This window comes from Scylla paramamosain, chromosome 13, assembly GCF_035594125.1.
Source record: "Scylla paramamosain isolate STU-SP2022 chromosome 13, ASM3559412v1, whole genome shotgun sequence".
Taxonomy (NCBI): Eukaryota; Metazoa; Arthropoda; class Malacostraca; order Decapoda; family Portunidae; genus Scylla; species Scylla paramamosain.
The window spans coordinates 10,971,444-10,984,628 of record NC_087163.1 but is presented as its reverse complement, the minus strand read 5'-3'; the positions used below and the strand labels follow the sequence as shown (position 1 = coordinate 10,984,628).

The window sequence follows — 13,185 nt, the reverse complement described above, 5'->3', positions numbered from 1 at the left end:
TGGAGTCTAAAAATATTACATCACGTCTTAAGCTGGAGAAACAAACAAAACCTTATCTTTGCATACAAAAAAACATAGATGCAAATCTGGCTTGAAACAGAATACACACATATATTATTAGGTGATCTTAATACAACACATCATATACTTGGAGACAATTACAATAACCTAGTAGGCCAAATGCATTAAATTCATGGTAGATAACATCAAACTCTTTCCTCCTCGACCTAACTTTCCAACAGTTACTCCTCATGATCTACAGAGATGTACTGAAATGGTGCTTTTTTAAAGACAATATTTATGTCACTACACAACGCTACTGTACTGTGCCACTGACTTAAAATGACTCTCTAATTACCTTGAATTTACTACGCTCGTACAGGAAGCTCTTTGTCTAACTGTCAGCACACAAAACTGATGTGATCAATAGCCTTCACAGGAAAAATTTAGTCGATATGAAAAGGTAACCAGTTGTCGTATTTCCTTGAAAACCAAGCCATATTTCTAACGTCTTCCACCAAAAAGAGTTCGGCTGGCCTCCTAAAAATGTTGAGCTAAAAGTTAAGTGTTCAAAACAAATAGGAGGAGGCAGTAGACACCTGCCGAAACGATAATTACTCCCAGTGAGGTCTAAAGCACTGTTCAGGGGGTGCTGTGAACTTATCATTAAACCCAGCTGTGACCTCACTGAACGTTTCCCTTTGTGTCTCACAACACAAGGGGGCAGTCACAGCCTGCCCTCTAAAGACAACTCTCTTCCTCCACACAAAACTACAAGCACCTAATAACACACACACCCTTCACTCAAAAATTTTAAAATCATGGCGACTCCTACACCAGCCTCGGAGTCCCCATCTGGGGAGGGGACCATAAATGTCCCCAGGTCGGACTGCCTTTCCGTCGACGACCCTAAGTGTTTTGACACCCCCCTCAACTTTTTCTTCATTAACTTCTGCAACATTCGCGGTCTAAGATCTAATTTTCAATCTGTAGAACACCACCTCTCCTCTTCTAAACCTCATCTTCTTTTCCTCACTGAAACTCAGGTGTCTGAGGCAACTGACAGTAGCCCCTTTTCTGTTCCCTCCTACTTTCTCTATCCTCATTTTCGATCCAAAACTGGATGCTGCGTTTACGTGCGCAATGACTTAACCTGCTCTCGTGCCCACGCTCTTGAATCTTCCGAGTTTTCCACCATCTGGCTACGACTACAGAGTCATTCTCATACTGAATTTATCTGTGCTGTATACCTCTCTCCTAACTCCTCTGACTATAAGAAATTCTTTGACTACTTAACTTCCAAAGTGGAGCACATTCTGACCCTCTTCCCTTTTGCAGAGATCTCCATTCTTGGAGACTTCAATGTTCACCACCATCTTTGGCTTTCCTCTCCCTTCACTGACCATCCTGGTGAACTAGCCTACAACTTTGCTACCCTCCATGACCTAGAGCAATTGGTGCAACACCCTACTCGTATTCCTGACTGTCTTGGAGATACGCCCAACATTCTTGACCTTTTCCTGACCTCTAATCCTTCTGCTTATGCTGTCACTCTTTCTTCTCTGTTGGGCTCCTCCGATCATAATCTCATATCTTTATCTTGTCCTATCACTCCAATCCCTCCTCAGGATCCCCCTAAGCGAAGGTGCCTCTGGCGTTTTGCCTCTGCTAGTTGGGGGGACCTGAGGAGGTATTTTGCTGATTTTCCTTGGAATGACTACTGCTTCCGTGTCAGAGACCCGTCTTTGTGTGCTGAGCGCATAACAGAGGTGATAGTGTCTGGCATGGAGGCATACATTCCTCACTCTTTTTCTCGTCCTAAACCTTCTAAACCTTGGTTTAACACAGCTTGTTCTCGTGCTATACATGATAGAGAGGTGGCCCACAAAAGGTACTTAAGCCTTCCATCACCAGAATCTCATGCACTTTATATTTCTGCCCGGAACCATGCCAAGTCTGTTCTCCAACTAGCCAAAAACTCCTTCATTAACAGAAAATGTCAAAACCTTTCAAGATCTAACTCCCCTCGTGATTTCTGGCATCTAGCCAAAAATATCTCCAATAACTTTGCTTCTTCTTCTTTCCCTCCTCTACTTCAACCAGATGGCACCACTGCTATCACATCTATTTCTAAAGCTGAACTCTTTGCTCAAACCTTTGCTAAAAACTCTACCTTGGACGATTCTGGGCTTGTTCCTCCCTCTCCTCCACCCTCTGACTACTTCATGCCACGTATTAAAATTCTTCGTAATGATGTTTTCCATGCCCTCGCTGGTCTAAACCCTCGGAAGGCTTATGGACCTGATGGGGTCCCTCCTATTGTTCTCCGAAACTGTGCCTCCGTGCTTGCACCTTGCCTAGTCAAACTCTTTCAGCTCTGTCTGTCAACATCTACCTTTCCTTCTTGCTGGAAGTTTGCCTACATTCAACCTGTTCCTAAAAAGGGTGACCGCTCTAATCCCTCAAACTACCGTCCTATTGCTTTAATTTCCTGCTTATGTAAAGTTTTTGAATCTATCCTCAACAGGAAGATTCTTAAACATCTATCACGTCACAACCTTCTATCTGATCGCCAGTATGGATTCCGTCAAGGCCGCTCTACTGGTGATCTTCTGGCTTTCCTTACTGAGTCTTGGTCATCCTCTTTTAGAGACTTTGGTGAAACTTTTGCTGTTGCCTTGGACATATCAAAAGCCTTTGATAGAGTCTGGCACAAAGCTTTGATTTCAAAACTACCCTCCTACGGTTTCTATCCTTCTCTCTGTAACTTCATCTCAAGTTTCCTTTCTGACCGTTCTATTGCTGCTGTGGTAGACGGTCACTGTTCTTCTCCTAAATCTATTAACAGTGGTGTTCCTCAGGGTTCTGTCCTGTCACCCACTCTCTTCTTATTATTCATTAATGATCTTCTAAACCAAACTTCTTGTCCTATCCACTCCTATGCTGATGATACCACCCTGCACTTTTCCACGTCTTTTCATAGACGTCCAACCCTTCAGGAGGTAAACATATCACGCAGGGAAGCCACAGAACGCCTGACTTCTGATCTTTCTAAAATTTCTGATTGGGCGGAGCAAACTTGGTATTGTTCAATGCCTCAAAAACTCAATTCCTCCATCTATCAACTCGACACAATCTTCCAGACAACTATCCCCTCTTCTTCAATGACACTCAACTGTTCCCCTCTTCTACACTGAACATCCTCGGTCTGTCCTTTACTTATAATCTGAACTGGAAACTTCACATCTCATCTCTAGCTAAAACAGCTTCTATGAAGTTAGGTGTTCTGAGACGTCTCCGCCAGTTTTTCTCACCCCCCCAGCTGCTAACTCTGTACAAGGGCCTTATCTGTCCATGTATGGAGTATGCTTCACATGTCTGGGGGGGTTCCATTCATACTGCTCTTCTAGACAGGGTGGAATCAAAAGCTTTTCGTCTCATCAACTCCTCTCCTCTAACTGACTGTCTTCAGCCCCTCTCTCACCGCCGCAATGTTGCATATCTGGCTGTCTTCTACCGCTATTTTCATGCCAACTGCTCTTCTGATCTTGCTAACTGCATGCCTCCCCTCCTTCCGCAGCCTCGCTGCACAAGACTTTCTTCTTTCTCTCACCCCTATTCTGTCCACCTCTCTAACGCAAGAGTTAACCAGCATTCTCAATCATTCATCCCTTTCTCTGGTAAACTCTGGAACTCCCTGCCTTCTTCTGTATTTCCACCTTCCTATGACTTGAATTCCTTCAAGAGGGAAGTTTCAAGACACTTATCCACCAATTTTTGACCACTGCTTTGACCCTTTTATGGGACTGGCATCTTTTTTTATTAGATTTTTGTTGCCCTTGGCCAGTATCCTTCCTACATTAAAAAAAAAAAAAAAAAAAAACTCAATTTTAGCACGTCTCTATATCCTTTTGCGCAAAGTTCATGTAATGTATTGTACAAGAAATATACTACACTATGCAACAGAGGCCAGTTACAGTCCTCACCCGAAGATGACCAATTATTGTTTACATTTCGTACAAGTCCATCATACTCACTACACCCATTATTCTATACATTTGTGCAGCCCTTCTACACTCACTACACCGTATGGGTCTATCCTCTGACCTTCACTGTCCCTAAAGTACTGAATTCAAGTAGATATTACATCGAAAGCAATATTGTGTTAAGAGACGTTTCGAAAAGTTTTGATAGGATTTGCCACAATGAAAATACAGAATTATCATTTTAGGTTTACCGGGATTTACAGATAAGCTTCTATGTATGTTTTTAGACAACAGAACAACCAATATTTCATTAAATAATTTTAGGTGCGGGAAATTTAAAATAAGTAGCAGAGTAGCCCACCATAAGAATACCCTGTCCTCAACTTTATTTTCATTATACACTTACGACATTCATCCACCTGCTGTGTGGTTTAGTCATTCCTTACTACAGTTAAGGAGATATTCTTAGTCTGCATATCAGTAAAGAAGGGATAGTGAATCACACAACGCAATTCGCTATAAGTATACGTGGCCTTAAGAATGCTTGAAGACCTTTCTACCAGCATAAAAAAAAGTTCATTTAATCAAAACATATTTCACCGTTATCAACTTATTCTCCATATCTATTAATGAAAGTACTAATATCTGCCATACAAGTCATTATATTTCTTCTAAATTAAATAAATATTACAGAACTACTGAAGAGAGACATCAGATAACAAAATTGAATTCTATCAGCGTCACAGTAGGAGAGAGCACTTACTATAAAAAAGCAAACTCGTAAACTTAATATATGACCATAAAAAAAAAATAAATAAAAAAAAAAAAATATATGTATATATATATATATATATATATATATATATATATATATATATATATATATATATATATATATATATATATATATATATATATATATATATATATATATATATATATATATTTACACAGTTACAATAACATAGAATACTGATAACATTCGCCATTTAGATCAAGATATGCCTAGACCAAAGTTCCGTAAAACACTATAAAAGAAAAAAAATGATGGGACAGTATTTTCACTGAGAGCACAGGTAAAAAAAAAAAAAGTTACATAACAACCAATGCTGTGCAGAAATCTTGGTCTGTGGAGTCAGTGACTCAGACACGTAATGAACAATGCCAAGGCTATTTTAGTGAGAGGGATCAATAGAGTTGCATGACAAAAAAACGCCGAATTCGCATATGACGATAGGGTGAGTGCCTCATGTATATAAAGAAGCACGCCAGACACAAGATGTTTCGGTCAAAGGGGTCGGTAGCTTCTCACCATTTCGATTACATCAACTCATAGCAGAGTCAGAGGAGGACTGGGGTCGTCGATGGTGACCAGGCACGTGGTTTAGATTATTCCTAACGGATAGACTGAGCACAATTAAGCGTCATTAAAAAAAAGAGTATAGTTATCTGGAAGATTTTGTCGAGTTGATAGATGGAAGAATTGTTTTTGAGGTACTGAACAACACTTTTTGCTCTACTCCAGTCAGAAAAATCAGGAGCTCCGTGGTTTCCCTGCGTGACTTGTTTAATTCCTAAAGGATTAGACATCAAGGGAAAGACGTGGACAGCTGCAGAGTGGTATAATTAGCGTGAGTAGAAATATTTCACTGAAACAATTCCTCAATTTCTTGGTCATCATGCTGGAGAAATAAAAATAAAAACAGTCGATATTTTCTTACATACTAAAAACATTTGATGTAGTATGGCACAATGGTTTAATTTCCAAACTTCTGTTTTTCGCTCTGTAACTTCATCTGAAGTTACCTCTCTTATTGCTGTGGTAGACAGTCACTTTTCTCCAAAGTCTATTAACAGTGCTGTTCTTCAGTGTTTTCTCTTGCCATCCACTCTTTCTAGTATTATTTATCAATTTATAATCCTATTCGCTGCTACGCTAATTATATCACCCAGAATATCTACACCTCTTTTCCTTTCAAGAATTTTACAATTCACGCACAGAAACTACAAATGGCGACTTCTGATCTTTCAAAAATTTTTAATTAGGGCAAAACAAATTTCGTGCAGTTCAATACTTCAGACAGCCAACACCTCCATCTGTTGAATCGACATCACCTTGCAGAAAACTATTAATGACATGGAACTGCCTCCCTCTGCTACTCTGTACATTTTCGTTCTGTCCATTACTAAAGATCTAAGCTGAAAACTTCACATTTCATGTCTAACAAAAACAGTTTCCATGAAGTTAGGTATTCTGAATCGTCTTCGTCAGTTTTTTTCTCACTCCGGCAATTCTGTACGGGGATTTTATCCGCCCATACATGGAGTATGCGTTTTTTTTTTTTTTTTATGTAAGCGGGGCACTGGCTAAGGGGATTAAAATATTTAAAAAAAATGCCCACTGAGGCGGCAGTCTGTAAAGACTGCCAAAAATAGAAGTGTATTGAGATCTCTCTTGAAAAATTCACGTCATAGAAAGGGGAAAATAGAGAAGTAGGTAGCAAGTCCAATACATTACCAGTGAAAGAGATGAAATATTGCGAATACTGGTTTACTCTTGCATAGGGAAGGTGAACATAATAGGGATGAGAGAGAGTCTTGTGTAATGAGGCAGCGGAAGGAGGGAAAGCAAGATCAGGAGAGCAGCAAGATGACAGCATAGAAAATAGCAAGAGATGCAATATTGCTGTGAATAGAGGGAGGCTGAAGACAGTAAGTTAGAAGAGAAATTTATAAGACGAAATGCTTTTGATTCCATCCTGTTTGGCAGAATAATATGCATACTTCATACATGGATGGATCAGGTCTCCGTACAGATTTAGCAGCTGGCAAAGACGACTCAGAACGACTAATTTCATACAAGTACTTTTAGCTAGAAATGAGATGTGAAGTTCCCAGTTTAAATTATTAATAAAGGACAGACCGAGAATGTTAAATGTAGAAGAGGGTGGCAATTGACTGTCATTGAAGAAGAGAGGATATCTGGAAGACTGTTTCGAGATGAAAAATGGAGGAATCGAATTTATTAGGCATTGAAAAATATTAAGTATGCTTTGCCCCAATCAGAAATTTTAGAATGATAAAAAATCAGGCGTTATGTGGTTTCTCTGAATAAATTGCTTAGTTCCTGGAATGCTGTAAGTGAAAAAAAGAAAAGAAAAAAAAAAAAAAAAAACGTGGAAAAGTGTATATTGGTATCATGAGCTTAGGACTGGATAAGGATAAGTAGTTAGGCTTAGATCATTGATAGATAATAAGAAAGAGAGTGGGTGACAGGACAGAACCCCGAGGAACACCACTGTTAATAGACTTGAGAAAAATAGTAACTGTCTACTTCAACAACAATAGAACGGTCAGAAAAGACACTTAATTGAGATGGAAGTTACATGCAGAAGAATAGATATTTGGAAATTAAAGCTTCGTGCCAGACTCTATAAAATGTTTTTGATATATCTAGGGCAACAGCATAAGTTTCACCAAAATATGTGCTGCCTGGAAAATATGCAGGCGCTGCCTGGAAAATTTGCTAGTGTTTCACAAGAATGGCGAAAGAAATAGAAAAAATAAACCGTACAACAGAAGCCAACGAAAAGACTGATGTGATCATGTGGCACACCATAAACATGATAGTGGACCAACCCCATATATATATATTATTTTTCTCTTTTTTTGTAAGCTGGAGATATAGGTTTAACTGTCTCTTGATAAGATGCTATGAAATATCTTGGTGTAGTCCACCAATATCGACATCCTTGCATCCATCATCCCGCCATTTCTTTACCTAAACACCTTGTCATTGGCTTCAGTTATACGACTTATTTTTCTACCTGTTTCACCATTTTTGTGTGAAACTAACACTCGTACTGGGCTATCATGGCCAGTATATTTTCCAGGCATCGCACTTCAATTCAGTAGAACTCTTTGTTTAAAACATACACAACCATTTCGTCAGCCGAAGCAGGGAATGGTCACAAAAGATAACTCCTCCTCATGTCAATATGTCACACTCTGATTCCGTTATTCTATCATACTTTAAAAAAAAACATGAAGTTGTCATACGTTCACTTTCTTCAGCCGATTCTTTCCAGAAATCCAGACTGAGAAGGAGCAAGTGGCCAGTCTGTGCAATGAGACGCTCACGTCGGCAGGATTTCTAAAGTCGTTTGCCGCTAACTGTATGAGTTAACCAGTATTGATAATCTTTCAACCCTTTCACTGATAAACTCTAGAACTTTCTACCTGCTTCTGTATTTCTCCCTTCCTATGACTAGAAGTGTTTCAAGAAAGAGGTTTCTAGATGCTTCTCAAATTTTGATAATCCATTTTTTGCCCTTTTTCTTTATGGGCTGGCACTTTAAGGTGCCTCATTTTCTGTACATTTTTTGTAACCCTTGGCAAGTACACCTCTTACATTAAAACAGCTTTGAAAGTCCTGCCTATGACTTAAATTCTTTCAAAAGGAAGGTTTTACGATACTTCTTGTGGTAATTTTTGACTTTGCACCATTCACTACAAGATGTGGCAGTTTTAGTGAGCTTCTTTCATTAGCTTTATTACCATTGGCCGGAGCCTTTCTTAAATATATTCTCGAGTAAGTCAGTATTCAGTCGTTAAGTGGAATAATTTTTTTTTATAGTGAGCACCCAAAACAAATTGTTAAATTACTAAATTACTAACGAACTAGTTAAGCCTACTCACTATAAAAGTTTTCGATGATTTCAGATCTTCCTCTTCGTGCTAAACACCGTTCTGATTCTGGTATACTCAAGCCATGGCTGGATAGGTGAGTAGTTCTGAGTCAAATATGTTTCAATCCATTCTAACTTCTCATTACATGTGTATTGCCTGTGTCATCGTGATTATATATATATATATATATATATATATATATATATATATATATATATATATATATATATATATATATATATATATATATATATATATATATATATATATATATATAGAGATCGGACTGCTCTTCTGATAATAAACCTAAATGTCTTGACACCTCCCTCAACTTTTTCTTCATTAACTTTGTAATATTCGTGGTCTAAGATCTAATTTTCAATCTGTAGAACACCACCTCTCCTTTTTTAAACTTCATCTTTTTTTTTCCTCACTGAAACTCAGGTGTCTGAATCAGCTGACAGTAGCTCCTTTTCTGTTCCCTCCTACTTTCTTCATCCTCACTTTCAATGCAAAGCTGGATGTTGTGTTTGTGCGCGCAACGACTTAACCTGCTCTCTTGCCCACGTTCTTGAAACTTCTAAGTTTTCCACCACTTGGCTACGATTACAACCACTTGGCTACGACTAGAGTCACTCTCAAGCTAAATTTATCTGTGTTGTATACCTCTCACCTAACTCCTCTTACTATAAGAAATTCTTTGACTACTTAACTTCACAAGTGGAGCACATTCTTGACCTTTTCCTGACCTCTAATCCTTCTGCTTATGCTATCAACCTCTCTTCTCCGTTGGGCTCCTCTGATCACAATATCATATCTGTATCTTGTCCTATCGTTCCAATCCATCCTCAGGATCCCCCTAAGCGAAGGTGTCTCAGGCGGTTTGCCTCTGCTGGTTGGGGGGACCTGAGAAGGTATTTTGCTGATTTTCCTTAGAATGACTACTGCTTTCGTGTCCGTGTCACTACTTTGTGTGCCGAACGCATAACAGAGGTGATGGTGTCTGGCATGGAGGCGTCCATTCCTCTCTATTTCTCGACCTAAAGCTACCGAACCTTGGTTTAACAGAGCTTGTTCTCGTGCTATACATGATAGAGAGGTGGCCCACAAAAGACATTTAAGCCTTCCATCATCAGAATCTCATGCACTTTATATTTCTGCCCGGAAACATGCCAAGCCTGTTCTTCAACTAGCTAAAAACTCTTTCATTAATAAAAAGTGTCAAAATGTTTCAAGATCTGACTCTCCTCATGGCTTCTGGCATCTAGCCAAAAATATCTCTAATAACTTTGCTCCTTCTTCTTTCCCTCCTTTATATCAACCTGATGGCACCACTGCTATCACATCTATCTCTAAAGCTGAACTCTTCTCTCAAACATTGGCTAAAAACTCTACCATAGACGATTCAGGGCTTGTTCCTCCCTCTCCTCCACCCTCTGACTACTTCATGCTACCTATTAAAATTCTTCGCAATGATGTTTTCCATACTCTTGTTGGCCTAAACCCTCGGAAGGCTTATGGGCCTGATGGGGTCACTCCTGTTGTTCTCCGAAACTGTGCCTCCGTGCTTTTGCACCTTGCCTAGTGAAACTCTTTCAGCTCTATCTGTCAATATTTACCTTTCCTTCTTGCAGGAAGTTTGCCTACATTCAACCTGTTTCTAAAAAGGGTGACCGTTCTAATCCCTCAAACTTGCTTTAATTTCCCGCCAATCTAATTTTTTTTTAAGCTATCCTCAACAAGAAGATTCTTTAACATCTATCACTTTAAAACCTATCTGATCGCCAGTATGGGTTCCGTCAAGGCCGCTCTACAGGTGATCATCTGGCTTTCCTTACCGAGTCTTGGTCATCCTCTTTTAGAGGTTTTGGTGAAAGTTTTGCTGTTGCCTTGTATATATCAAAAGCTTTTGGTAGAGTCTGGCACAAAGCTTTGATTTCCAAACTACTCTCCTATGGCTTCTATCCTTCTCTGTAACTTCATCTCGGGTTTCCTTTCTGACTTTTCTGTTGCTGCTGTAATAGATGGTCACTGTTATTCTCCTAAATCTATTAAGTGATGTTCTTCAGGGTTCTGTCCTGTCACCCACTCTTATTATTCATAAATGACCTTCTAAACCAAACTTCTTTTCCTATCCACTCCTACGCTGATGATACCACGCTGCACTTTTACGCGTTTTCATAAACGTCCAACACTTCAGGAAGTAAACATTTCAGGCAGGGGAGCCACAGAGCGCCTGACTTCTGATACTTCTATAATTTCTGATTAGGGAAGAGCAAACTTGGTATTGTTCAATGCCTCAAACTCAATTCCTTCATTTATTAACTCCGCACAACCTTCCAGACAACTATCCCCTCTTCTTCAATGACACTCAAGTGTCCCCCTCTTCTACACTGAACATCCTCGGTCTGTTCTTTACTTATAATCTGAACTGGAAACGGCACATCTGATCTCTAACTAAAACAGCCTCTATGAAGTTAGGCGCTCTGAGATGTCTCCGCCAGTTTTTTCTAACAGGTATTCTGACACCCCCAGGTATTAACTCTGTACAAGAGCCTTATCCGTCCATGCATGGGGTACGCTTCACATGTCTTGGGGGGGATTCCATTCATACTGTTCTTCTAGAAAGAGTGGAATCAAAAGCTTTTCGTCTCTCAACTCCTCTCCTCTAACTGACTGTCTTCAGCCTCTCTCTTATCGCCGCAATGTTGCATCTCTATCTGTCTTCTAACGTTATTTTCATATTAACTGCTCTTCTGATCTTGCTAACTGCATGCCTGCCCCCCTCCCGCAGCCAAGACTTTCTTTCTCTCACCCCTATTCTGTCCACCTCTCTAATGCAAGACTTACCAGTATTGTCAATCATTCATCCCGTTCTCTGGTAAACTCTCGAACTCAGTAGCAGCTTCTGTATTTCCACCTTCCTATGACTTGAATTCCTTCAAGAGGGAGGTTTCAAGACACTTATCCTTCAATTTTTGACTACCGCCTTGGACCCTTTTATGGGACTGGCATCTGAGTAGGCTTCTTTTTTTATTGGATTTTTGTTGCCCTTGGCCAATGTCTCTCCTTCATAAATGACAAAAAAAAAAAAAAAAAAAAAAAAAATCATATATATATATATATATATATATATATATATATATATATATATATATATATATATATATATATATATATATATATATATATATATATATAATGGTACCGCATCCGCACCGTGTACCCCATTATCAAAGCCTATGAACCCGCTGGTATTTGAAGGCAGGAAGAGCGCTACCCCCCCACCAGCGGGCCGTCATCCCGGAAACGCCAGAGTGACTACCGCTGTCGAGGGTAAGTGGGTTTGACCCACCGACTCGCCAAATCACCCTGACGGCCCCCACCCCAACGAGATAGAGAACTCGAAGGAGCAGAAGGACTCCGGATCAGTGAAGCTGTTCTGGGCTCCGAAGCCTGGCGGAACCCCATTACTCTATGAACGTTTATGAGAAGGGAGGATGGAATATTTGTCCAACTCCCCGCCTCACATTCATCTCGCGGGGAAGCACTTTAGCCGTAGGCCCAATCCTTCAGGCTTGTTCCTACGTTTCCAGCGGGCGCCACTAGGAGGCAGACTTCCCCAGTAACTAAGTCTCAAGGAGGTTTTTCACGTCACTCGGGGAGTCACGGCATGACACCATCCCGGGACCTCCAGGAGTCATATATATATATATATATATATATATATATATATATATATATATATATATATATATATATATATATATATATATATATATATATATATATATATATATATATATATATATATATATATATATATATATATATATATATATATATATATATATATATATATATATATATATATATATATATATATATATATATATATATATATATATATATATATATATATATAAGTTTCCCAACGAGACGATAAATTATTAGATCCATTCTTTTGTAATGTTCGAAATAGCTATGTGGCCAAGAAACTAGAGCCATTGGGCGTCTCTGACCATAATATGTGTCTGCTTACGCCAGTATACAGACAATTATTGAAGCGTAGTAAGCCAGTTGAAAAATTAATATACTCGTGGAACAAAGATGTAAATGATACCCTTTTAGGATGTATGGAAACAACAGATTTTGATATTTTATATGACAGCAGGGACTCTCTAGACAAAAATGTGGATGTATTAAATTCCTATTTGCACTTTTGCATAAGCAATGTTGTACCTACAAAGAAAGTTAGATGTTTTCCAAACAATAAACCATGGGTTACAAAGGAACTAAAAGAACTAATAAATAAGAAAAAATATTGTTATGGCATAAATGATAAAACTGGAGCAAAAAGTGTTCAAAGGGAAATTGATACAGCAATTAAACTATGTAAAGATAGACATAAACAAAAGGTGGAAAATATGTTAAAAAAAGACACAAAGTCAGCATGGAATGGTATTAAGCAGTTAACAGGTATGCGTAAAAGTGCAGGTAATCACATTAT

General features: G+C 39.0%; 1 protein-coding gene across 2 annotated transcripts in view; it reads left to right on the top strand.

Moving 5' to 3' along the window:
- Positions 1-13,185, top strand: part of LOC135106167 (pentraxin-4-like) — a 165,311-nt gene that overhangs the window by 9,243 nt on the left and 142,883 nt on the right. For both annotated transcript variants that reach the window (XR_010271149.1, XM_064014955.1), the window contains exon 2: positions 8,709-8,769. Coding sequence is in view for 1 of the 2 variants with exons in the window: in XM_064014955.1 (XP_063871025.1) it covers positions 8,709-8,769 (61 nt within the window). In the remaining variant the exon portion in view is untranslated. The remainder of the gene's footprint in view (positions 1-8,708; positions 8,770-13,185) is intronic.